General features: G+C 55.6%; 2 protein-coding genes across 5 annotated transcripts; one reads left to right on the top strand and one right to left on the bottom strand.

Annotated features, from left to right (window-relative positions):
- The first annotated feature begins 846 nt into the window (after positions 1–846).
- On the top strand, positions 847–12,859 carry LOC115385056 (vascular endothelial growth factor C-like). The gene is made up of 8 exons (XM_030087136.1): positions 847–1,554; positions 7,246–7,477; positions 7,549–7,739; positions 7,840–7,967; positions 8,042–8,133; positions 8,213–8,389; positions 8,706–8,907; positions 11,329–12,859. The coding sequence occupies exons 1-8, from the start codon at positions 1,453–1,455 to the stop codon at positions 11,438–11,440; spliced, it is 1,236 nt and encodes a 411-aa protein (XP_029942996.1). The 5' UTR covers positions 847–1,452; the 3' UTR covers positions 11,441–12,859.
- Positions 12,860–13,005: 146 nt separating this feature from the next.
- Positions 13,006–26,005, bottom strand: LOC115385048 (uncharacterized). 4 transcript variants are annotated; one of them, XM_030087124.1, is made up of 11 exons: positions 25,864–26,005; positions 23,671–23,816; positions 23,516–23,597; positions 23,306–23,441; positions 23,001–23,203; positions 22,789–22,925; positions 20,894–21,035; positions 20,538–20,819; positions 16,521–20,459; positions 14,921–16,457; positions 13,006–13,613 (listed from the first exon to the last, which is right to left on the bottom strand). In XM_030087124.1, the coding sequence occupies exons 1-11, from the start codon at positions 25,972–25,974 to the stop codon at positions 13,609–13,611; spliced, it is 6,720 nt and encodes a 2,239-aa protein (XP_029942984.1). In that variant the 5' UTR covers positions 25,975–26,005; the 3' UTR covers positions 13,006–13,608. The 4 variants fall into 4 exon arrangements, with proteins under 4 accessions (XP_029942984.1, XP_029942985.1, XP_029942986.1 ...); XM_030087125.1 differs by having other exon boundaries at positions 14,921–16,845; positions 16,909–20,459; XM_030087126.1 differs by having other exon boundaries at positions 14,921–16,799; positions 16,926–20,459.
- Positions 26,006–26,755: the final 750 nt, after the last annotated feature.

Here is a 26,755-nt window from a genome sequence, read left to right as displayed (position 1 = left end):
TTTCGTTTCCTGGCCGTTTGTGTTTCCATGGTAACGTTTGAGGGGAAAACAACCTTGCTGCATTTCCAAGTCATAAAGTTTTACTGTTGTGCTGTAATAAAGCCAAAAGGGTTTCCCATGGTTTTTGCTGTTTTGAAGAGTTCGAGATGATGTCCGTTTCCATGGAAACCACAGAGAACGCTGAATACGGAGATGTTCTTGTTGTTCCACTAGTTGGTGCTGTTCTGTAATGAAGCCAGAGAACAGTACACTGAATTTGAACAGTGGTAGAACATGGACCAGGACCAGAACCAGGACCAGGACCAGGACCAGGACCAGGACCAGGACCAGGACAATGTGGACCGGCAGTCCTGACTCTCTGGAGGAGCACTGTGGCCTCGTCTCTCTACTGAGCAGTCGCAGCTCTTTCAACATCTGCTGCACATCCCAGTTGGAACGCTTAGCAAAAGTTGCGTTTCCACCTGTTGCTAGGGAAACGGAGCTGGAGAATGTTCACAAAGTTCTAACATGAGAGCCCTTCCCAAAAAAACATGTGACCACGGTGTTGTGCAAATAGTAAGAGAGGTTCCTGACCAGAGGACGAAGGGACGCTTTTCATCTGACTGTCCTCAGAGACGCTGGAGACAGGGGGGACGCAGTGCAGACGGTACTAGCAGCTCATAACCCTCCCCGGGAGGGAAGAAGAACAGAGGCCTGAGCTGACGGGGAACCGGCAGAGGGAGAGTTTTCCCACAGCCAGGCGGGGGAATCAGCTGGAACGCACCACCCGTCCCTCCCTGGCTCCGCCCACAGCTCTCCGGCCTCCGTTCTGGGGTTTTTTTCCTCTTCATTCACTCCAGCGGGACGTCTCCCAGCAGACGTCACTCTTGCTGTTTGGACAAGAACTCAGTTCCAAACGGCGCTCTGGGAATTCCCTGTGGGCGCAGACCTCCTCTCCGTCTCTGATGTCTTCTGTGGACGTCACGGCCCTACAGAAGCGCCCGGACAGAGACGAGACGCTCTTGGCCCCGAAGCTCTTCAGATAAGCGAGGCAGGGAGCAGCTGCCGGAGCAGCCCTGACAGAGAGAGGAAGTGCTCCGAGTGAAGGGCGAGCAGATAAAGGAGGCAGTGGCGAAGGCCAGGAGGACCAGCCGAGACAACACCGCCGTCTGAGAGACACCTGACTCCAGGGACAGAATGGACGAGCGGCCCGATTCCAGGCCGGGATTCCTGTGAGGAGAACCAGGACCAGCAGGGAGTCCCACACCAGGAGGGGGGGGGGTCTCCCCATCATGCTGGATTCGGCCGGTTTCCCAAAGCCCAGCGGTCTGCTCCAGAAGAGCCACTTGGTCCCCGGGTAGAATGACGAGGCCAGCCCACCGGAATCCGCCTTATCTGTGACCGGAGACAGTCTCCCCCTCAGCTCGGACCCCTCCACCTGCCGTCTGGAACCCCCCCCCCCACCTCCTCACTATGTGGATTCCAGCCGTCCTCCTATGGATGCTTAAAATCTGCAATCTGTGCTCAGGACAAGACTACCCAGACTACTACCAGCCTGGAAACATGGGCACCCAGGTAAGACCCCCCACACTCACTGGGCGTCTCTCCAACTGTTTAAGGTTGACTGAACAGCCCTCCACAGTCCTCTCCGGTACGATCATGAGACCAGGCTTCGTCTGTAAAGCAACAGTCAGGGAGAACACCTCCACAGTCCTCTCCAGTATGATCATGTGACCAGGCTTCAGCTGCGGTCGTCCACCTTTAACCTACCGGTAGTGACTCTTCACATTGAGCATCGGCCAGTGACGGTACCTATATTGTGATTGTTATATTGTAAATACAGGATAAAGAAAAAACTTTGAAAATCTTCTGTCAGTCTGTCAGAGTTCAGTTTTGGACTCAGCAGGGTTTCTCCCGTGACTCACCTCAGAGACTGTGGTGTTGCTCAGACATCATTCAGGGTTCATGTGGTTGGTCTCTTGCAGTGTGTCGGGCCACAGAAGAACTATGTTGCTTTAAACCGCTCCCTGGTACTAAAAAAGATCGAGTACCACGGCTCTGAGAAACTTCAAGGCTCAGATCTGGAACCAAGCCTGGCAGCACCTGATCACAGATGATCATCACAGTGTGCACAGTGCAGATCCAGCAAGTCAAGGTCCAGGTACCTGAGGTACCAGATAACTGAGCTCCAGATAACTGAGGTACCAGATAACTGACGTTCCAGATAACTGAGCTCCAGATAACTGAGGTCCAGACAACTGAGCTCCAGACAATTGAGGTCCAGATAACTGAGCTCCAGATAACTGAGCTCCAGATAACTGAGCTCCAGATAGCTGAGGTCCAGATAACTGAGGTACCAGATAACTGATGTACCAGATAACTGAGCTCCAGATTACTGAGTTCCAGATAACTGAGGTACCAGCTAACTGAGGTACCAGATAACTGAGGTACCAGATAACTGAGCTCCAGATAACTGAGGTACCAGCTAACTGAGGTACCAGATAACTGAGGTACCAGCTAACTGAGGTACCAGGTAGCTGAGCTCCAGAGAACTGAGGTACCAGATAACCGAGGTCCAGATAACTGAGCTCCAGATAACTGAGCTCCAGATAACTGACGTCCACATAACTGAGTCCCAAATAACTGAGGTCCAGATAACTGAGCTACCAGATAACTGAGGTACCAGATAACTGAGGTCTAGATAACTGAGGTACCAGATAACTGAGGTCCAGATAACTGAGGTCCACATAACTGAGGTCCCAAATAGCTGAAGTCCAGATAACTGAGGTCCAGATAACTGAGGTACCAGATAACTGAGGTCCAGATAATTGAGGTACCAGATAACTGAGGTACCAGATAACTGAGGTCCAGATAACTGAGGTCCAGATATCTGAGGTACCAAATAACTGAGGTCCAGATAACTGAGCTACCAGACAACTGAGGTCCAGATAACTGAGGTCCAGATAACTGAGTTACCAGAAAACTGAGGTCCAGATAACTGAGCTCCAGATAACTGAGGTACCAGGTAACCGAGGTCCAGATAACTGAGCTCCAGATAACTGAGGTACCAGATAACTGAGGTACCAGATAACCGAGGTCCAGATAACTGAGCTCCAGATAACTGAGGTACCAGATAACCGAGGTCCAGATAACTGAGCTCCAGATAACTGAGCTCCAGATAACTGAGGTACCAGATAACTGAGCTCCAGATAACTGAGCTCCAGATAACTGAGGTACCAGATAACCGAGGTCCAGATAACTGAGCTCCAGATAACTGAGGTACCAGATAACCGAGGTCCAGATAACTGAGGTCCAGATAACTGAGGTACCAGATAACTGAGGTACCAGACAACTGAGGTCCAGATAACTGACGTCCACATAACTGAGTCCCAAATAACTGAGGTCCAGATAACTGTACTACCAGATAACTGAGGTACCAGATAACTGAGGTCCAGATAACTGAGGTACCAGATAACTGAGGTCCAGATAGCTGAGGTACCAGATAACTGAGGTCCAGATAATTGAGGTACCAAATAACTGAGGTCCAGATAACTGAGGTCCAGATAACTGAGGTCCAGATAACTAAGGTACCAGATAACTGAGGTACCAGATAACTGAGGTGCAGATAACTGAGGTCCAGATAACTGAGGTCCAGATAACTAAGGTACCAGATAACTGAGCTCCAAATAACTGCGCTACCAAATAACTGAGGTCCAGATAACTGAGGTTCAGATTACTGATGTGCCAGATAACTGAGGCCCAGATAACTGGGTTCTAGATCAGGTTCAGGACTAAACAGGGTTCCTCAACATACAGGTGCAAAGATTAATTTCCTCCAAATCAAATGAAGAAATTAGAAGTTAGACCTTCGAGACTCTTTGTGGTTCTCTAGCTGACTGTTCTTCTTCTGTAGCTGATTTTAGATGTAGTTTCCTTTATCTTCAGGTAAGAGAACGGTAAGGAGACCACGGTCTGGAGTTAAGATACGTTCTCCTCAAACACATCTTGAAATACACTTTTACAGTTGATCTTAAATCCAGAGGACTGAGACATCTCCGCTAGATTTTAAGGCTCTGCAGTGAAACCATGACATTTTCAGATGTAGAACGTTCCATCAGAGACACATGAGGACCACAGTTCACTGAGATGCTTGTGGTTTGACTCCCAGCAGATCTAGGTACATGGGGATGTTCTTTAAGGTACTTTCTAGAACGGGTTGAATGAAGACGTGAGTCGTAAGTGGTGTCATTCCGGTCTGAGGATTCAGCTCCGCTTCTTTGGAAAAGTGCTTTTGTTTTTCCTGGTTAGTCACTTCCTGGTTCAGCTGCCAGTTTCTAACTCGTCGAACCTGCTGAGTCACTATGTGGCCAGGTTGAACCGTTAGAGAACCGTTAGAGAACCGTTAGAGAACCGTTCCTTCCTTGTGATCGGGGGTGAGTGGGAGGACGTGCTGAGCAACCTGGAGGAGAGAAGATGAAGACGCTCCACTGAACCTTCATGAGAAGAACCTGCTCAGGATGAAGACTCGTTCTCAAGCTCTGCAACAAGTCTGAACTGGAGCAAGATGGACGGATGCCTCTGCAGGGAGGGGAAGCAAGACCTGCTTCTGAGAGAGACCTGGAACTGAGTCAGACCTGGAAGTGAGTGAGACCTGGTTCTGAATGGGGCCTGGTTCTGAATAAGACCTGGTTCTGGATGAGACCTGCTTCTGAAACTTACATAGAAACATCCCAAATCTGTGAAACCGGAGAAAACACAACTTGTTGAAAAGGGGGAAAATAAAACTTTTTGAAAATGATCTGTCTCTGTGGAAACCGGTCTTTAGAAACCTTCTGTTTCCATGGAAACAGGTCTTTAGAAACCCTCTGTCTTCATGGAAACAGCTCTTTAGAAACCCCCTGTCTCCATGGAAACGGGTCTTTAGAAACCATCTGTCTCCATGGAAACAGGTCTTTATAAACCCTCTGTCTCCATGGAAACAGGTCTTTAGAAACCCTCTGTCTCCATGGAAACAGCAGGATGATGTGTAAGGACACCTGAACAAGTTGATGGCCTTGAGAGCAAGAAAGAAGTGCTGAGGAAGGGAAATGCTTTCGAAATAAAACTCACTTTCATTCTTTAAACATGGTAAAATAAGAACGGCTCAGGACGACGTTCAAGGCCTGGATGGTTCTAAAGTCCAGCTCTTCACCAAAATAAAAGCCCAAGGCCGGCCGGGAAACACATGGGTGTGTGCGTGTGATTGTGTGTTTGTGTGTGTGTGAAGGCGGACACACCCCGTCTTCAGGCTCCCTGAGCAATGACTTCATTTCATGACGGAGCGTCAGGTCAGGAGGGGTCAAGGTCATCAGAGGTCATGATGAGAGACTCAGCTGGGTGTCAGGAGTCTGCTCAGGGGACAGTTATGAAAACACAACCTCTAGAAAATCCTCCGACTCCACAGGCAGTGGAGAAAACAACACTTTTTGGAAACAGTAGGACTCAGTCTCAAGTAGACCATGAAAACGCTGCTCCCGGTCCTGGTCCACATCCTGGTCCTGGTCCTGGTCCTGGTTCACATCCTGGTCTGTTGATCTACTGAAAAGAGATGGAGACAGAGGAGACATGGTGGAGAGTCCAGATGACAGCAGTCCTCAGAGTGAGTCTCTTGGAGGACCGGGGGTCCTGGTCCTGCAGCAGACCGTCCTGATGGAGGAGCTCCAGCCTTCAGAGACCGTGTGTGAGGAGCCTGCTGGTGTTGAGTTACCCCGAGCAGCAGTTTGGACCTGGAGACATTCTTTCAGCATTCATCTCAGCGATCAGTTTCAGCGGAGACAGGAGGGTGAAACCGTATCTGCAGGACCGCCCCCCTCTGGCCCGGGCCTGAGTCCAGAGCTCTGCAGTCTCTGCTGGATCCAGCACCGCTCTGAGGGAAAACACTCACACAGTGCTTTGTTTCATCGAAGACAGGAGACTTCCTGTTCCTGGAAAGTGGCCAGCCATGTGAGGGGTCAAAGGTCGGGGTCTCTGACTTCATTCAGTTTCCAGCTCAGAGGGTTTTCTGCTCTAAACCTTAGAGGAGTTTTACACACCTGCTGCTGTCCCAGAGGACCTGGGGGACGGGGACCCCCACTTTGACCCCTGACCCTGACCCTGATCCTGACCCTGAGCTCTAACCCTGTCCTGAGCATTGACCTCTGACCCTGTGCCTCAACAAGAGCTGATTCGTCAGTCGTCCACCAATCCGATGAGCGGTTGCTGCTGCTGTTGTTGGTGTTACAGTTGTTGTTGTTGTTGTTGTTGTTGTTGTTGGTGGTGGTGGTGGTGGTGTTCATGTTGTTGTTGTTGTTGTTGCAGTTGTTGTTGTTGTTGGTGGTGGTGGTGATGGTGTTCATGTTGTTGTTGTTGTTGCTGTTGCAGTTGTTGTTGTTGTTGGTGGTGGTGGTGTTCATGTTGTTGTTGTTGGTGGTGGTTTTGGTGGTGTTTATGTTGTTGTTGTTGTTGTTGTTGGTGGTGGTGTTCATGTTGTTGTTGTTGTTGCAGTTGTTGTTGTTGTTGGTGGTGGTGTTCATGTTGTTGTTGTTGGTGGTGTTCATGTTGTTGTTGTTGTTGTAGTTGTTGTTGTTGGTGGTGGTGTTCATGTTGTTGTTGTTGTTACAGTTGTTGGTGGTGGTGTTCATGTTGTTGTTGTTGTTGTAGTTGTTGTTGTTGGTGGTGTTCATGTTGTTGTTGTTGTTGTAGTTGTTGTTGGTGGTGGTGTTCATGTTGTTGTTGTTGTTGTTGTTGGTGGTGGTGTTCATGTTGTTGTTGTAGTTGTTGTTGTTGTTGACCTGTGTTGTAGCTGCGCTCGAAGTGAGGTCATGATATAAACGCTGGGAACCGTTCTGAGGTGTCATTGTCCAGAACCAGAGCCTGACCCCAGCTGACCCCGGCTGACCCCGGCTGACCCCAGCTGACACCAGCTGACCCTGGCTGACCCCGGCTGACCCCGGCTGACCCCAGCTGACCCCGGCTGACCCCGGCTGACCCCGGCTGACCCCAGCTGACCCCGGCTGACCCCGGTTGACCCCAGCTGACCCCGGCTGACCCCGGCTGACCCCGGCTGACCCCAGCTGACCCCTGGCTGAACACTGACACTGGTCACTCTGCTTTCACAGAACAGGAAGTAGAAACCCTTTGGACTGAAGGAGGCACAACAATAAAAACATTCCCATCGCACAAAGCCTGACCCCCTGACCCCCCCGACCCCCCTGACCCCTGGTCTGACCCCGTCCTGTCCCTCTGCAGGTCCCGGAGGTGTCAGACGGGTCCAGCCTGGACTCGGTGGTCAGTGTGGACCAGCTGCTGCAGCTGCTGTACCCAGAGTACAGCCGCATGCAGCAGTGCCTGAGGAGGAGGTCTCTGCAGCGCCCCCCCTCCTCCCCCCCCTCGGCCGGCCCGTTACTCCACTCCAGCAGCCAGGACCTGTGGGGGCCGTTCCGGGGGGAGGCTCTGTACAAAATGGACGGGACGCTGGAAGGTAAGAACCACCGCTGACCTCCAGAACCGGCACCGTGGCGATGCCAAACTGACGCTCCCGCCTGTCCGCAGTCATCCTGGAGGAGATCCAGAGGACGTCCTGCCAGCCCAGGGAGGCGTGCGTGGAGGTGGCCAAGGAGTACCCAGAATCCACCAGTCACTTCTACCTGCCGCGCTGCGTGGCGCTGCACCGCTGCGGCGGCTGCTGCAGCAACGAGGCCCTGTACTGCGCCAACAGCAGCTACAGCCTGGTCAACAAGACGGTAGGAACAGTTTCCATGGCAACGTTTGGAAAGCCGCTTACTTCTGTGTAATTTGGCACCAGCATCAACACGCTGACTTGAGCCCTGTTCTCCACTGCAGGTGATGCAGCTGACCCCCAGGATGGAGCGCTCCGTCTCCACCATGGCCTTCGTCAACCACACCTCCTGCGAGTGCCTGTCCCGGCGGCCGCTGCACTCCGTCATCAGGCGGGCGGCGGCGCGGCGCCCGTGAGTTCTCGGGGGGCCGGCGGTGAGCGGCGCTCTGGGGGTCCATGCACTGACGCTGCCGTTTGTCCCGGCAGGTGTTCCCCTCCGGAGGCGGCCTGCTCCCCAGGCGCCGTGTGGGACCCGCTGGACTGCGCCTGCGTCTCGGCGGACGCCACGAGGGGAACAGGTGGTTCTAACGGAACGCCGTGATCCGGGGGGCAGCCGGAGTTCAGCCCCACTCGTGACGCTTGACCTGTGTCTTCCAGGGACGCCGTACCTGGACCTGGACCAGGACCAGAACCAGGACCTCTACCAGGACCTGGACCTGCTGGCTCTGTGCGGGCCCAACAGGGTTCTGGACGAGTCCAGCTGCGAGTGTGTGTGTGAGAACGGGCTGACGGAGGCCAGCTGCGAGCCAGGCTGGAAGCTGGACCAGAACACATGTAAGGACAGTGTCATGACAACACACCGGGTCCCTTTACACAACTGCAGTTTACACAGTTTTCAAAACGCTGCATGTCCAAATGAAGTGAAGGAAAAAACAACTTTTTGTAAATATTCAGTCTGTTTCCATGGAAGTGGGGTAAAATGCAACTCTTTGAAAAGGAGAAGAGCAGCTCTTCCCAGACAGTGAGGGAGGAGCGGGCCTGAGCTGCAGACTGAGCGCTGCAGTGGAGCGGGGAGTTTAGGGAAACGAGTCCAAACAGGAGTGTAGTGTTGAGTTTCAGTGTCCTCCCCCTCCCCCCCTCCTCCCCCCAGGTGAATGCCAGTGCGAGGGACAGGCCGAGGGGACGGCGTGTCCCGCCGGCCAGCGGTGGGACGGCGAGCTGTGCGGCTGTGTGTGTGCCGCCGACTGTCCCGGGAACCAGCCCTTGAACCCCGACACCTGCCTGTGCCAGTGCAGAGAGAGTCCACAGTCCTGCCTGAGGCAGGGCAAGAGGTTCAACCCCAGCACCTGCAGGTAGGCCAGCACCAAACACTGCACCACTACAGCGGGGGCCTGGCCCCGCCTCCTGAGGCCCATGCCCCGCCCCTTCAGCTCATACCCCTCCTCCTGGACCAGAGGCCCTGCCTCCTAGATCTAAAGCTACGCCCCCATCGGCCCAGGCTCCACCCCTAGAGCTAAAGCCATGCCTCCTTAGCTTATGCCCCGCCTCCTGGACCTCAGGCCCCACCCCCTGCAGCTCAGAATTGCCTCCTGGAGCTAAAGCCCCTCCTCTTGGAGCTCAGATCCTGCTCCCTTCACCCTCAGCCTCAGTTTCAGCCTCATCCTCAACCTCAGCCTCATCCTCAACCTCACCTCCACCTCAGCCTCAGCTTCACCCTCAGCCTCAACCTCATCCTCAACCTCATCCTCATCCTCAGCCTCAGCCTCATCCTCATCCTCAACCTCACCTCCACCTCAGCCTCAGCCTCAGCTTCACCCTCAGCCTCAACCTCAGCTTCAGCCTCAGCCTCAACCTCATCCTCAACCTCATCCTCATCCTCAGTCTCACCCTCAGACTAAGTCTCAGCTTCACCCTCAGCCTCACCTTCACCCTCCGGACCTGGATTGTCTGGATGGACCTGGGTTCTCTGGGAGGACCCAGGTTGTCCGGATGGACCTGGGTTGTCCGGATGGACCTGGGTTGTCCGGATGGACCTGGGTTCTCTGGGAGGATCCAGGTTTTCCAGATGGACCTGGGTTCTCCGGATGGACCTGGGTTCTCCGGGTGTGGCTCTCTGGATGAGGACAGAGGGAACCAGGCTTCAGGAGATGGGTCTGGATGGACAGGACAGGGAGAACAGCAGGAAGCGTTCTCCGCCTGGCCTTTTATGGACATAGGTCCATGTTTTTGCTGAGTGCGGTGGTTCCCACAGCCAGGGACCGGCCTCCAGACCCCAGAGGCCTGCAGAGAACCTGAGGACAGCTGGACAGCAGGCTGAGGGAACTGGAGGGACCCTCACTCAGTCCTCCTGCTGGGACAGCTACAGGACCACAACCAGGGCAGTGGTCTGTTCTAGAGCAGGGACAGGACCAGAACCAGGGCAGTGGTCTGTTCTAGAGCAGGGACAGGACCAGAACCAGGTCGGTGGTCTGTTCTAGAGCAGGGACAGGACCACAACCAGGGCAGTGGTCTGTTCTAGAGCAGGGACAGGACCACAACCAGGGCAGTGGTCTGTTCCAGACCTGGGGGACAGGACCAGAACCAGAGCAGTGGTCTGTTCCAGACCTGGGACAGGACCAGAACCAGAGCAGTGGTCTGTTCTAGAGCAGGGACAGGACCAGAACCAGGGCAGTGGTCTGTTCCAGACCCAGTACAGGACCAGAACCAGAGCAGTGGTCTGTTCCAGACCTGGGACAGGACCAGAACCAGAGCAGTGGTCTGTTCTAGAGCAGGGACAGGACCAGAACCAGGGCAGTGGTCTGTTCCAGACCTGGGACAGGACCACAACCAGGGCAGTGGTCTGTTCCAGACAAGGGACAGGACCAGAACCAGGGCAGTGGTCTGTTCCAGACCCAGGACAGGACCAGTGGTTCTCTGTCTCATCATGGATCCAGGACTCAGAACCAGGCCTTCTCCATTCTACGATATCTTAAAGGTAGAGATTTGTTAGCAAAGGTCCAGAAAGACCTGGGCCTGGGACCAGAGTGGGGTCCAACGGGTCCAGTGGGCTGTGGTCTCTCAGGGTCAAGCGGGTCCAGGTCTCTCAGGTTCCAGCGGGTCCAGGTCTCTCAGGGTCCAGCGGGTCCAGGTCTCTCAGGGTCCAGCGGGTCCAGGTCTTTCAGGGTCCAGTGGGTCCAGCGGGTCCAGGTCTCTCAGGGTCCAGCGGGTCCAGGTCTCTCAGGGTCCAGCGGGTCCAGGTCTCTCAGGGTCCAGCGGGTCCAGGTCTCTCAGGGTCCAGCGGGTCCAGCAGGCCCTGGTCTCTCAGGGTCCAGCAGGCCCTGATCTCTCAGGGTCCAGTGGGTCCAGCGGGTCCAGGTCTCTCAGGGTCCAGCGGGTCCAGGTCTCTCAGGGTCCAGCGGGTCCAGGTCTCTCAGGGTCCAGCGGGTCCAGGTCTCTCAGGGTCCAGTAGTCAGTGTGGGGTTCTCGTTCCTCAGCCCAGCAGCTGGTCCAGGCGGCTCTAGAGAGCAGGGGGAGCGGTCCTGCAGGAGGCAGCTCTCCTCTCTCATCTTCCTGGACCGGGGTTCGTCCACAAGGGACGGGAAGACTCTGAACAGTGGGGGGTCCCCCGTCCCCCGTGTCCCGCCTCTCCACCAGCCCTCTGACTGTCTCTGTCTCCGTCTGTCCAGCTGCTACACTGACTGTCTCTGTCTCCGTCTGTCCAGCTGCTACACTGACTTTCTCTGTCTCCGTCTGTCCAGCTGCTACACTGACTGTCTCTGTCTCTGTCTGTCCAGCTGCTACCGGCTGCCCTGCAGGAAGCCCCGCAGGACGTGCCAGGCCGGGTTCTACTACAGCCACCAGGTGTGCCAGTGCATCCCGGACTACATGAGGCCGGACTGGAAGTGACGGGGGGTGTCCTCCCCGGGGGACACCTCGGCCAGAGGACCACTATTTACAAAGACCAGACTTTCAAAGAAAACTCAACCAATGAGGGACCAGAGGTTCCCAGGAGGGACTGCAGGGAACCAGGAGCCGCCCCCCAGCAGACAACAAGGATGGACATCCTGCTGCTGCCAGGGCCCAGGGGACCACGTCTCCAGAGCCGGGACCCTGCCCCGGACAGTGGAGTGATGATGGCAGAGCAGCAGGAAGCTGATCTCCTGCTGAATAAAGAAGGGAACACACGGAGCTTCCTAACAACCACGTGGTTCTGCCGCAGCGCAGGTTCTGGATTCTTCCGAGGCAGACGATCAAAGAGTGCAGCTCGGAGTGAATCCACTCATTAAGTCTTCCAGTCTGGACTTGTCTCTGCAGCCAACAGCAACACTCTGCTGCTGAGCTGCTAATGCGCCTATTTATACTGTTTCAGCTCATATTTAAAACCAGTCCATCCAGGAGACCAGGACGTCCTGGACCAGTCCTTCCAGGAGACCAGGACGTCCTGGACCAGTCCATCCAGGAGACCAGGACGTCCTGGACCAGTCCATCCAGGAGACCAGGACGTCCTGGACCAGTCCTTCCAGGAGACCAGGACGTCCTGGACCAGTCCTTCCAGGAGACCAGGACGTCCTGGACCAGTCCATCCAGGAGACCAGGACGTCCTGGACCAGTCCTTCCAGGAGACCAGGACGTCCTGGACCAGTCCTTCCAGGAGACCAGGACGTCCTGGACCAGTCCATCCAGGAGACCAGGACGTCCTGGACCAGTCCTTCCAGGAGACCAGGACGTCCTGGACCAGTCCTTCCAGGAGACCAGGACGTCCTGGACCAGTCCTTCCAGGAGACCAGGACGTCCTGGACCAGTCCAATCAGCTCTTTGTCAATTGGGACTTTTCACAGATTGTTTGAGTCATGAAACCAGGGAACAATACTCTAAATACTGACAATGGGAGAACATGGGCCAGGACCAGGACCATGGGACCCTGGTCTGGGAGTCCTGACACTCTGGAGAGAACATCACTGTCCATCCACTGATCATCTATTTAAAACATGCCTTTTGTTCCTACTGAATCAGAGCGTCTTTGAAAAGCTGTTCTCAGTTCTGCGTCGACACCGAGAGCTATTTATGATAGTTCTCACGTTTCTTTTGCATTCTCCAGCAGACAGAGTCAAAACATTTTCAAAAAGTTGTCTCAAAGTTGCATTTTGCCCATTTCCATGGAGCCGGAGCGATTTGGCGAGGTTAAATTCCCAGCTTGTAAACGGGGCCTGAGGTCAGCGTTAAGCCAGTGTCGCTAAATCAATAAAGGCATCTTGTGTAATAATAACGACAATAAAACAGATTCTCTGTTTTAACTCAAAATGAAGCTCTAAAGAAAATAAACGGTGGCTCCAAACTGTCCTGCAGTCAGGGTCTTGTTGGGTTTTCCTCCAGGCATGTCTTGGTGTTGCGCTGGACTGGAACAGGTCAAAGGTCAGACAGCTGAGGACAGTCTGACTAAACCACGAATGAAGAAACACACACTCAGTGACTCCATTTGAAATTACTTTAATTTTTCTCATCAAGAACAAAATATAAACCCTGCTTCAACACCCCCCTTATAGAATAATAATTATCAGAATAATAATAGGCCATCGGAACTCTTCAATATTTACAAAAGATAGAAAACGAGAGATAAATAAATAGAAGCTCCCAGTAACAGTTTGACAATGAGGCGGAACGTCGGCCATGTTGGGCTGAGTTATTGCTGAGTGGAGGAACGCTGACCTCTACTGGTGGGAGAGGAAACTGCAGGGGGAGAGCAGGGCGAGCCGCTGGACTCCAGGAAGTTAAACCAGGTGAACGTGAAGTCCTCGCTTTCAGTGTGAGGTGAGAGGCAGGAAGCAGAGTGCAAAGAGCGAGCGACGCGAAACCTTTATGGCTTACTGACGAGGAGGCGGGGCTCTGTGGCTGCCGGCCCCATCCAGTCAGCGCCGAGCCCGCCACGGCAGGGGGGCAGGGGGGGCAGGGGGGCCGCCACATCAGGCACTTCAGGACCAGCCTCTTCTTCCTCCTCAGGCACATGCAGCGGCCGGGGACGGCGGGGACGATGGGGACGGCGTCTCCTCTCCCACGGTCCCACACACCAGCCTCCGTCAGTCTGCAACACAACCCCACACCTGTTCACACACTGCCTTCCAGACCAAACACCCGGCTTCACGTTTCCATGGCAACGCTCTGAAAGCCACGTTTGCCTGGCGGTACGCCGCAACGACTTATGGCCATGACACACCGGAACGGAGCCGCTGTGGAACACTACACCACACACAGGAGCTGCAAGCGTAGATATATGCTACTAGCATTAGCCTCACTGTAGCAAACAGCTGGATTTCCTCTGGAAGCTACAATGAGGCTAATGCTAATACATCTATGCTAGCAGCTCCTGCACCTGGCGGGAGTCTCCACAGAGCATCCGTTCCGGATCTGTAATGCTGCTGGTGTAGGGTGACCACCTGCTAATGAGTCCAATGGGGGGACAGGGGTATGATTCTGAGGGACAACGTGGGACGGCGCCCCCACCCGGCGGGCACACTCACTCACTGATACTGGTATACCAAGTTCCAGCAGATCCCACTTTACATGGTGTATTAATGTTGATTCTCGTTGCTCTGCTCCCCTGACAGATGTAAAGCTGCTGTCTGCTCACAACAGGCCTCCTTTGTTAATGAGCCCTGAGCTTTCAGTGTGTTTTGTTTTTCCCAGGTTATTTTACCTATTTACTCCAAATCACCTGTGAATCCCATTACTGTAGTGTCTCTTTCAAACACAGCTCTTTGTTTTAGCTTTAAATATTGAAAACATTTTATATTAATATTTGTAAGAGAGATAGCTCAATATCTCCCCGTTCATTTGACCTGTTGACTGAAAATCAGCATCAGCACCAGCTTTCCTTCATTGACTTTGTTGTTCAGTTTTGTTTTTTATCAACAGTATTCATCTGTATTCTATTAATTATGAATAAGGTGAGTGTGATCAGCGGCACTTTTGCAACCCTCTCGTTTTCACTTTTACCGTAATGCATAGAATATGTGGCACCGCTAAACAACGTGTCGGCTCACTTGGCTGTGTCTGGCTTGACCACAGTTCTTCACTTAGGTGTGTGGCGAGTGCGGAGAGCAAGCTTTTTTTTTTTTTAGAGCAAGCATTGATTATGCGGGACACTGTCTCAATTTGCGGGACGCGAGAAATGGGCTTGAAACGCTGTACGCATGCGCACGCGCTACGCGGGACGGGTGGACACTCAATTTCAAGTGAACACGGACCGTTTCAGAAAAGATTTGAACGACGTCTGTTTACACGGAAACATGAATAGCTTCAGTGAAGTTTCATGTTCCCATGGCAACGTTCTGGAACACGCTGCTTACACAGAAACCTATGGACGGCGGGGCGGGTCGGGGGAGAACTCACCGTCGTTGTCGGAGTCGAACCCGAAGAAGGCGGAGCACTTGTTGAGCGTGCGGTGCCCCTGGAGCTCCTGGTCGCAGTGGAAGGTGGAGAAGCAGGTGGGACAGCGGTGTCTCTGCAGGGGGCCGGGGCAGGCCTGGGGCTCGGGGGGGCCGGGGGACGGCTCCTTCCTGCGTCTGGGCATGGCGGTGTACCTCTCGTCCAGGTACACGGTGGGGGGCAGGCGCAGGTAGGGCTTCTTGCTGTACCTCTCCAGGGTCTCCTTACACACTGAGAAGTTGCCGCCGTTGGACGCCCGTCTCCTGACCACCGCGGCGGGCGGAGGAGGCCATTCTGGCGGCGAGCTCTGCTCCGCCCCCTGGAGAGCGAGGGGGAGGCGTTCAGCCTCGGGTGGTGCTCGGGCGTCTTTGCGTGGCTTCTTGGCGGCGACTCCATCGTCCGGATCCGGGACCTGACTCTTCCTCCTGTTCTTCACAGCTTTAGACTTGATGGACTGTCCTCCCTCTGCAGGGGGACGGGACACTCCGTCCTGCTTCACTTCACATTTTGACGGGACAGAGGCTTTGCAGGGCCGTTTCTCCCTGGCAGGTTTCTTATCGGCAGTCTTGTTCTTCTTTCCATCTGAAGGATTTTCATTTTTACTCCGGGGCTTCTTGGGCTTGTCCTGGGACTGCAGAGTCTGGGATTTCTGACTGTTTGGTGGAACACCAGGCTTCTGGGGCTTCTTGGGTTTCTGTGTGGCAGGAGGGACAGGAAGCTTCTGGGCTTCGTCTTCAGACTGTAGACTCGGGGTAGTTGGGGGGATAGGAACCTTCTTGGGTTTTTTGGGTTTGTGTGAGGCTGGTCGGACAGGAAGCTTCTTGGGTTTTTTGTCGGACTGTAGACTCGGGATAGTTGGGGGGACAGGAAGCTTCTTGGGTTTTTTGTCGGACTGTAGACTCGGGATAGTTGGGGGGACAGGAAGCTTCTTGGGTTTTTTGTCGGACTGTAGACTCGGGGTACTTGGGGGGACAGGAAGCTTCTTGGGTTTTTTGTCGGACTGTAGACTCGGGGTAGTTGAGGGGACAGGAAGCTTCTTGGGTTTTTTGGGTTTCTGTGAGGCTGGTCGGACAGGAAGCTTCTTGGGCTTCTGTGTGGTTGGGGGGACAGGACGTTTCTTAGGTTTTTGATCAGACTGTAGACTCTGGGGTTTCTCTGGGGTTGTAAGAGGAAGTGTCTTGGGTTTGTCTTCAGATTGTAGACTCTGGTGATCCTCTGTTGTGGTTGGTGGTACAGGATGGTTGATGAGTTCGTCTTCAGACTGAAGCCTCTGGGTAGTCAGGGAGACAGGAAGTTCATTGTGTTTGTTCTCAGATTTCAGACTCTGGTTACACTCTGTGATTGGGGGAACAGAAAGAGTCTCGGGTTTGTCGAGAGACTGTAGATTCTGGTTATTCTGAGTGATGGTTGGTGGTACCAGATGGTTTATGAGTTTATCTTCAGATTCCAGACTCTGGGGTTCCTCTATGGACAGTGAAACAGGAAGTGTGTTGTGTTTGTCCTCAGATTCCAGATTCTGGTTATTCTCTATGGATGGTGGGACAGGAAGCGTCTCCAGTTTGTCCTCAGATTCCAGACTCTGGTTATTCTCTATGGATGGTGGGACAGGAAGCGTCTCCAGTTTGTCCTCAGATTCCAGACTCTGGGCTTCCTTTATAGTAGCTGGTAGGACGGGAAGTTTCTTGGGTCTTTTGTCAGATTCCAGACTCCGGGGTTCCTCTATGGACGATGGGACAGGAAGCGCCTCCAGTTTGTCCTCAGATTCCAGACTCTGGGGTTCCTCTATGGACAGTGGCACAGGCAGTGTCTTGAGTTTGTCCTCAGATTCCAAACTCTGGGGTTCCTCTATGGATAGTGGGACAGGAAGTGTCTTGAGTTTGTCCTCAGATTTCGGACTCTGGTTATTCTCTATGGATGGTGGGACAGGAAGTGTCTTGAGTTTGTCCTCAGATTCCAGACTCTGGGGTTCCTCTGCGGTGGCTGGTAGGACAGCTGGTTTGGAGTCCCCTGGTTCTGTCTGTCTCGCCTCCTCATTGGACCCTTCTCCACCAGCCCCTGCTGTGGACTGGGGCTGGAGGACAGCAGAAGTGGTCTTGACAGGTCTTTCCAGTGTTGATGAGACTTGATGGTTTTTGTGGACCTTCCCAATGGCACCTTTGTGAGTCTTGGTGTGCGATTTCCTCCTAGTGGCGTTCTGCTTTGGCGTTTTGTGCTGTGGAGCGCTGACAGATGGCTGTGAACCGCCAGACGACCCCAGGTCCTCTTCAAGGTGACTCCTTTTGACAGGTGGCCTCAGTCTGGACTCACCTGCTGGAGTCTGTGAGGGTCTTCCTGGAACCCGGATCTGCCTTCTGGTCCCATCGTCCTGCTCCTGGCTGCTGGGAGGAGGCGGCTGAGGACAGCCCTTCTTGCTCTTGAGTGTGACGGTTTCCCTGAGACCAGCAGTGTTCTCGTCTCTCCTGGTCTTCGGGGGACGGCCTCTCCTCCTGGGACCTTTGTCCACGCTCACTTGCTGTTTGGTCAACTTGTGCCTGACCTTCCTGCAGCGCTTCATGAGTGATGAGACGACTCTGTGGACTTTGGGAGGCGAGCTGGCTGCTTTTCTCAATCGCAGCCTCAGCAGCGGGGCGGCCGTGTCCGCCGAGGCGTGCTTGTTGGACAGGTTCTTCAACACGTTGGAGTCCGCGCTCTGGTGGTGTTTCGGGGCTCGGGCACCAGCCTTGTGTTTGGGTGGGTGGTGCTGGGCCTGTTCGGGACTCGGCGGGTTCTCGGCGCCGCCCCCGTCGGTGTCCCTGCTCTTGCGGGCGTAGTGCTCGCGCTCGTGCAGGTTGAGCGCCCAGAGGCAGATGAAGAGGCGCGAGCAGCCGGGGAGGCAGCACGCCGCCTGCAGCGGGCTGTGCTTCCGGGTGTGCCTCCTCATCTCCATGCCGGTCTTGAAGCGGGCGGCGCAGCCCTGGTGGAGGCAGGGGTGCCGGGGGGTGAGCCGGTGCCTCTCCACGTGGTGGCGGAAGTGCTCGAAGCTCCACAGCACCCTCATGCAGATGGTGCACTTCCCGTTGCCCTTGCTGAAGGCCAGCTTCAGGGGCTCCGGGTGGCCGGGGTGCTCCTCCAGGGCGTGGTACAGCAGGGCCACCCGGCTCTTGGACAGGTCCGCGGACCAGGAGCACCCGTCCACCTGGCAGTGCACTTTCTCCTCTGGAGCTACAGCCTTCTCTTCCGCGGCTTTTCGGTTGGGTTTGGTGTTTGTCTTGGGGACCTGAGGAGACGGGGAAGTCCTCTCCTGGTCTTCTGAGGACCTGTTGGGTTTCGGTGCCACATCTTTGTGTTTGCGCAGCTTGTGATCTGGAGCTCCGTCGCTCTGTGTTTCCTGAGAGGTTTTGGCTTTCAAGTTGTGTTTTAATCTCTTCAACTCCTTCCCTCGGCCTGTGTGCCCGTTCAACTTGAGAACGGTGGGTTTGGGAGCAGCCTGCTTTTCATCTGCCGGCTTGCTGTTGGATCTCAACATTCTCGATCGGAGCCGGTTAGAATCCGGCGAACAGCGCGGTCTGGAGGGTTTCGGGCAGACGGCGGACTTCCTGGGCCTCCCTGACGACGTGTTTTTGGGCTGAGCTTTGGCGGAGGTATCTTTGGTGCTGGCCTTGACTCTGCTCCCGGGCGAGTCTTTCAGCCTCTTCAGCTTCTCGATGTGGTCCGACAGGTGCATCATGGCCAGGAGGTCGTCCCTGAAGGCCAGCCCGCAGAACATGCACTCGTCCCGCCGGTAGTGGAACATGGCGTGCTCCACCACGCGCCGGCCCTTGAAGTCCTTGTTGCAGAAGGTGCAGCAGTAATCCAGTTTGGACTCCTCCGTCTCCGGCTCGCTGTCCACCGGCTCTTCGTCCTCGGGGACGCGTGGACCGGAATCCCGGGTGCTGCCTGGTTCACCTACCAGAGAAACCTCATGAAGCGAGGGCGAGCAGCTGGAGGTAGATGGCACTTTGTGAGGACTGGTAGGCTCTTCGGAGGCACCGTTCCCTGAATCCTGATGTTGGTTGTGGTCCGGGTCTGTGGAAAACTGCTCGGAGAGAAGCTGTGGAACCATTTCTGTTCCCGGCATGAGGGCAGAGAAGTCCTCCTGGTCTGTGGCCGGACAGGAAGTGTCTATTGAGTCTTGTTGTGAAGGGATCTGGGAGGGGTGGGTTTCTGTCGTGGGTAGGGATGACTGTGGCCTCTGCTCCTCGTCTCCACCTTCAGGAGCTGCTTCCTCCCGGTCTGCAGTGTCTGTGACTTTATCTAGAACGGGGGGGTTCTCCTCTGCTGCTGAGCTGGGTGGGGCCTGCTGTTCTCCGGCTTTACAGACTCTCTCTAACACCGGGGACTGCGAGGCGAAGGTGACCTTCATTTCTACGGCGGGCTCTTCACAGTCCGGCGCTCCCGGTCCGTCCTCGGTGGACTTCTGGGAGGTCTCCCTCGCCGACGACAGCTTTCGAAGGACGGTCCGTGCGGCCGGGACCTGCGGGGGCTCTCCGCCTTTAGCCTCGGGTCTGGAACAGGGCTCCGGTGGAGGGTCTTTGGGAGGACTTCCCTGTGCGGAGGAGCGGGTGATGGTGGACACGGAGCCGTGGGCGCTGAGGCCCAGGCCCCTCCCCTTCACCCTGCGGGCGTAGCAGTGCAGCTGCTGCACCAGCATGGCGGCGTCCCGGGCCCTGAGGATGACCTCCCTGCCGTGCGGGCTCTTGGCGGGCGGAGAGGCCTCTGGGAGCTTGATGGTGGGCCGGTAGAGGAGCACCGGGGGGATCCCCCTCTGCCTGCTGCAGGCGTCCTCGGTGAACAGCAGCTCGTTGTCAGGTAAGGACAGCTCCAGGACCACCTGGGGAGCCGGCGCCGCTTTCACGCCGTCGGACGGAAAGCCCTTCTGGTGCCTGACGCCGTTCTCTTTCGTCTTCCCCTCCAGGTTCTTGTGCCGGACGCCGTTCTTGAAGGGAACGCCGTGGGACCTGCTGACCACGGCGGGCCGGTGGTTCTTGTGCTCTCTCAAGCCGTGCTTCTTCATCTTCAGGGGAGCGTTGTTCTCCAGCGTTCCCGAGTCCTCCAGGAGCCAGCGGGGCGTCCTGATCCTGCGTTTCTGCGTGCTCTTCTCCGACAGGCGGGTGGTGCGCCGGTGCTCGCCGTTGTCCCGGAGCCGGTCCAGTTGCCAGAAGGAGCGCCGGAGCGGCTGGGCCGCCGCCTCCTTCAGCGGCCGGGTAGTCCGGCAGCCCCGCCTCTTCCCGTCGGGCTCCGCCTTCAGCCTCTTGGACGTGGCGTCAGAGGCCTGGTCTCTGTGGCGCCGCTTCTTCTCCGCCGTCTGAAGCGCCCTCCTCCTCGTGGACGACTCTTTGGTGCAGTAGCTGGAGATCCACTTGTCCTCCATGATCTCCTCCAGGGCGGCGCTGACCACCTTCTCGCTCATCAGCTTCAGACAGCTGGTCCGCAGAGCCATGAGGTTCCAGAACTCCGGGTCAAAGCACAAGTCCTTCTTTAGGATCTGGGAAAGAGAAGGGCAGTGGTCAAAACTCCTCCACCAGAAGACACTTGACAGACATTGCGTCAAATGGCGCCGTACCTGCAGCGTCTCGAAGCGGACGCGGTTCCCGATGGGGCAGCAGTCCACGTGGTACTCCTGATCGGGGTGCAGGTAGAGCAGGTAGACCGTCTTGTAGGCCTCCACGCTGCGCTCCAGGAAGAAGACCAGCAGGGCGCAGGCCCGGCACACCTCCAGGTCGCCGGGCAGCAGGCCGGCGATGGTCTTGTAGATCAGGGTCTTGGTGGTGGCGTCGCAGGGCAGGCGGGACTGCAGGGCGTTGGCGCACAGCTCCACGCAGAACTGGACACCGGCCTCGCCCGTCTGCTCACACACAGGAGGACACTCAGTCCTATTCCCAGACGCACAGAGGGACGAGCCCGGACAGCCGCTCTCACCTCTGGCAGTATGGCTCTGATGAAGGGGAAGATGGAGCTGATGTTGGTGGCGGACTGCATCAGCTGCTGACTCTCTGCCAGCATGGCTTGCATCGGCGTCTTCAACCGACTGTGAAGCTTCGTCCACACGAACACCAGGTCGCTGCAGGACGGAGACACAAACACACTCTAGAGCACCGCAACACGCATCCTGTCAGTGAAGTTCTGTGTTCACACAACCATGGTTTGAAAATGAAGCAGTTAGCATGCTGTGCCACATCATGATTCTCTGGCATGATTCGACTCAGATGCAGCTCGTGATATGAAAAGCTTCAGAATCACAGTGTCAACCCAGATCCAGAACTGTTCAGGGTTTATCTGCAGCACTTCAACAAGGACACTCGTATGGACAGACCGCCAAGTCAGAGAGACCGTTAACTCTAAAACTACCAAGTCCAGGAGGAGCTGAACCGGGACCACGACCAGGACCAGGGGACTCTCATGACACTGTGGAGGAAGTGTGGACCAGATACTACGTCACACACATACACTGAGGTCTTAAGACATGGCAGCGGACAGCAAAGTAAAATATATTTGAGGGGACGAAGAAACAGAAATGGTTGTTTGTGTTAACAGTTAATAAAAGAAGAGACTATTGATGATGCCATGACATCATCATAAGACGCTCCCGATGACATCATCAGAGAGAGAGAGAGAGCGAGAGAGAGAAACGTCTCTGATGATGTCATCAGAGAGAGAGAGAGAGAGAAATGGTCTCTGATGATGTCAGAGAAACAGAGAGAGAGAGAGCAAGAGTGAAAGTCTCTGATAATGTCATCAGAGACATACTCTCCAATGATGTCATCAGAGAGAGAGAGAGAGCGAGAGTGAAAGACAGTCTCTGATAATGTCATCAGAGACATACTCTCCAATGATGTCATCAGAGAGAGAGAAACACTGTCCGACGACATCATGTAGATGCTCTCCAATGATGTCAGAGAGAGAAAGATGCTCTGTGATGATGTCATCAGAGACGCTGCGTGATAACGTCACCAGAGACGCTCTGCGATGACATCATTGGAGACACTGTGATGACATCATCGGAGACGCTGTGATGACATCATCAGAGACGCTGTGATGACATCATCAGAGACACTCTGTGATGACATCAGAGACGCTCTGTAATGACAGAGACGGTATGTGATGACATCATCAGAGACACTGATGACATTAGACACTGTGTGATGACGTCATGAGAGACACTGATGACATCACCAGAGATGCTCTGTGATGACATCATCAGACACACTCTGTGATGACATCAGAGACGCTCTGTGATGACATCAGAGACGCTCTGTGATGACATCAGAGACACTCTGTAATGACATCAGAGACGCTCTGTGATGACATCAGAGACGGTATGTGATGACATCATCAGAGACACTGATGACATTAGACACTGTGTGATGACGTCATGAGAGACACTGATGACATCAGAGATGCTCTGTGATGACATCATCAGACACACTCTGTGATGACATCAGAGACGCTCTGTGATGACATCAGAGACGCTCTGTGATGACATCAGAGAAGCTCTGAAATGACATCAGAGACGCTCTGTAATGACATCAGAGATGCTCTGTGATGACATCATCAAAGACACTGATGACATTAGAGACACTGTGTGATGACGTCATGAGAGACACTCTGTGATGACATCAGAGATGCTCTGTAATGACATCAAAGACGCCGTGTGATGACATCATTAGAGACGCTGTGTAATGACATCATCAGAGACACTGTGTAATGACATCATCGGGGACGCTCTGCTCTCAGCAATCACTAAATAACAATGAACAGCAGCAGGCCTGGAGCTGCAGGTTGTGTGAGAGGTTGAAAGCAGCAGTGTGACCAACCACAGATAGTAGAGGTCTCCTCTGCGGAGCTGCTGCGACAGGAAGGCCGTGCAGAGCGCCAGCAGCAGCTCGTCGTCCTCCTCACTCTCCAAGCTGCAGATGATGTGCACGGCGTCTTTGCCGTTAAAACCCGCCACCTGGGAAAAGGGACCAATCAAGAGCCTGGACCAGGAATGTGGCAAATGGTTCTGAAACTCCAGAGGACCACTCACCTCCCGGTGCAGGCGGTCCAGCTGCGTCGTCTTGCAGAGCCACGTGAGGTAGACCTGGAGGAAGAAGGCGTGGCGGCCCGCCACCGGGTGGCGGGCGCAGCGGCGAGCCAGAGCCATGGCCTCGGGGACACGCTGGCAGGACAGCAGGTAGAGCACCCGCAGCTCCAAGAAGACCGGCAGCTCCGAGCCGATGAACCCGTCCACTGAGGAGACAGGTGTCCACGAGCTCTACTGACAACAGCAGGACCAGGACCAGGACCCAGGACCCAGGACCCAGGACCCAGGACCCAGGACCCAGCACTCACCTTCCTTCTGAGGTAAAGTGTCCTCTCTGAGGATGGCCTGCAGGGCGGGGCTGGCCCACGGCCCGCCCTGCCGCACCGCTCGCTCCACCTGCAGCAGGTGCACGTTCTGGAGCCTCCACAGGGCCGAGTGGCATTCCTGGAGACACAGGGACACAGTGTGGAGGACGGGGACACAGGGACACCGTGCTGCTGCCGGCGAGCCGTCCTCACCTGGAATGTGACGGAGAAGTGTCTGAGCGGCTCCTGCTCGAAGTCCCTCTGCTCGAAAAACAGCAGCAGCTCAAAGATACTCCTGAGGAGACAAGAGGCAGAGTCAGCGTCCCGGCGTCCGGCCTGCGGTCCTGCTGCTGAGACGGGGTCCTTACAGTGCCAGGCTGCTCACAGTGTGCAGGACGTGGTCACAGGGGGACGAGAATCCAGCCCACGCTCTGCTGAAGTAGCACAGCGCCACCTGCAGGACCCGGAGCTGAGGCACAGGCAGGCGGCAGCGGGACGCCTGCTGCTCCACCAGCTGGAGGGACACAGCGGGACACCAGGGACAGACAGAGACCATTAACTTACATGGTAACATTGTGAAAACAAAGTCTGTTTCCACGGCGATGGCAGAACCACTGAAAACCATGTAGCTAGGTGCTGTTCCACCAGTTGCAGCTGCTGCTGGTTTTAGTAATGAAACCGGAGACCGATACAGACACTGTAAACATTAAGAACACTGATGGAGAACATGGACCAGGACTATCTGCTGAATGACTGGAACCAACAGTCCGTCGCCGTCACACGCTGCATGTTCTGCTGCGAGGCACACCGAAACGTCCCTTTCCATGACAACAGACCTCAAACACACTGGCAACGCAACTTATTGAAAATGATGCGTCTCTGTCTAAATGGGGAAAATCAGATTTTTGCAAAGCGCCGTCTGCATTTAACTGGTGAAAAAGCTATTTCCTGAAGGTGATCTGATAGAGTAAAGCTGTGTTCTCCCGGTGTTCACATCGACGCTGTACTGTTTAGTGGTTTCATTACAAAAACAAACAGCAGCACCAACACGTTGCCGTGGAAACGAAGACGCCGACCGCCGAGGACCTCAGTATGACCTTTCCCACTGGTCCTCGCTGAGTCCCACTGGACCCAGTCCAGACCGGGTCCCCTCATGGTCCCTGCTGGTCCCCGCTGGGCTGAGGTTCCAAGCGGACCAGGACGTGAGCAGATGCCGTCCTCTGATTGGCCAGAGCGTGACGGCGACATGTTACCGGTGGTGATTTCATTGTGTCTGCTGAACACTGGTGGGGAAACAGTTCGTCTGTCCGATAAAAGCTCCAGGTTCAGTCCGGTTGCCATGACGACTCCACCACCCAGCCGGGTCTCTGTACGATGGAGAACCGGGGGGGCAGTGGAACAGAGCCCCCACTGTCTTCACCACACGGCCTCAGTAGAAGCTACGACACCCTGCTGCTCCTCTACTTCAGAACTGGCTCCAGGCTCTCCTACAGTTCTACTCCTCCGTCTAACTCTGTCCAGTCCAGGTGAAAACGTGGCGCCAGCAGAAAGCTGGCCTCTGATTGGTCAGGGAACCGCGTCACTCCATGAGTCGGGAGAACGACTCCACCATCTCCAAAGCTCTGGATGAGGTGACGGAACTAGACAGAGCGAGACGGAGCAGGACGGAACCGGACAGATGACCTGCGACGTGTCGGACAACAAACGGGGTCTGTGGAGCTCCAGGCGGCCTTGCTGTGACGACTCCTCTACTGGACTGGAACAGAACCAGAACCGGGTGGAGCGCTGATAGAAGTGTGACAGAATAGTTACGGAGCTGTGATGCCAGAACCAGGCGAGCAGAGGGAGAACTCCCTCCTGTCCTCTAGGTTCTGCTGTCCAGTGAGGACAGGTTCTCAACCTGTGGACATAAGCAGCACACCTTCCCTGCCGTCTCCACGGAGACGCAGCATTGTCCACAAGTTGCGTGACTGAGCGGAAGTGGTGTAAACAGTGTGTTCTCAGTCGGTTCCTCTCACTCCTCTGTCCACCAGCCTGAGGAGACAGGAGGCCGGTGTCTGACCTCTGACCTGTCCAGTCCGGGACATGTCAACACTGCTACTGTCAGACAACAGAGAACTGATCACGTGACGGAGACAGTATGTCCCCGCATGGAGACCGTGGAGCTGTCCTGCCTTCACCGGCAGGACACCCCGCAGAGCGGCTGACAGGGACCGGGAGGACCGGGGACCGCGGGGACCGCGGGGACCGGGACCGTCCAGCTGGTCCAGTCAACCCCTCCAGGAGCTAGCAGGCTAGCCGGAGGCGCAGGCAGCTAGCTGGGCCAGGGCCAGCCGCCCCGGCTGCAGCTGCCTTCCGGGGACTGTTACCGGGAGGCCGCGGCCCCGCGGCCCCGCCAGGCCCTCCCGACAGCCGGACGTGTCCACCGCGGACTTTACCCGGGCCGGCGGGGCGGACCGGGGCCGGGCGGCTCCGTGCTAACGGCTACATGCTAACGCTAGCGGTCCTGGGGGAGGGGAGTCTGGACATCCTCCTCCCCGGGGGTCGCGGCGGGGACTCACGGTGCAGAAGTGGGCGCAGAAGCGCTGTCCGTCCCCCCGCGGCGGCTCCCCGCCCAGCAGCAGCTGTAGCTGAGTCTCCAGCGCCCGCAGCTCGGTGCCGTCCTCCGCCATACTGGCCGCGAAGCCCCGCTCGTAGCAGCTAGCTCCGCATACATCCACACACAGGCGGGGCGCTGCGGCAGCTCACCGGGGCACGCCGGAGGGGCGGCGGCTCCGAGCGGGGGCCTTCTGAGCGCGCCGAGCCCCGCCCGCGCGGTGCGACCCGGACAGCACGACACGCGCCGCCAGCCACATGGCAGACACAAACACCAGGAGCGATTATTTACTTCTTTAGAACCCGGCGGAACGGCGCGGCTGTTCTGAACTCACTACCGGGACCGGCAGCAGACCGGCAGAACCCCGGGGACCCGGTCCAGCAGGGGGCTGACAGGAGTCTGTTAGACTGGCAGGACCAGCGAGACCGTGAACGCAACACACACACACACACACACACACACACACACACACACACACACACACACACACACACACTCTCTCTCTCTCTCTCTCTCTCTCTCTCTCTCTCTCTCTCTCTCTCTCTCTCTCTCTCAATTCAATTGATTTTAATTCAGCTCAGCTTTATTTATAAAGTGCCAATTACAATATAGTCACTTCTAGACAGTCTTACACAGGAACCCAACAGATCCACATGAGCAAGAACCCCGCAGAACCAGGCCCAGAGGAGAACCCTGCAGAACCAGACCCAGAGGAGAACCCTGCAGAACCAGGCCCAGAGGAGAAGAACCCTGCAGAACCAGACCCAAAGGAAAACCCTGCAGAACCAGGCCCAGAGGAGAAGAACCCTGCAGAACCAGACCCAGAGGAGAAGAACCCTGCAGAACCAGGCCCAGAG

Source organism: Salarias fasciatus, unplaced genomic scaffold (genome assembly GCF_902148845.1).
Source record: "Salarias fasciatus unplaced genomic scaffold, fSalaFa1.1, whole genome shotgun sequence".
Classification (NCBI taxonomy): Eukaryota; Metazoa; Chordata; class Actinopteri; order Blenniiformes; family Blenniidae; genus Salarias; species Salarias fasciatus.
Note: the sequence above shows the minus strand (reverse complement) of the source record. Positions and strands in the feature narration are given on the sequence as shown.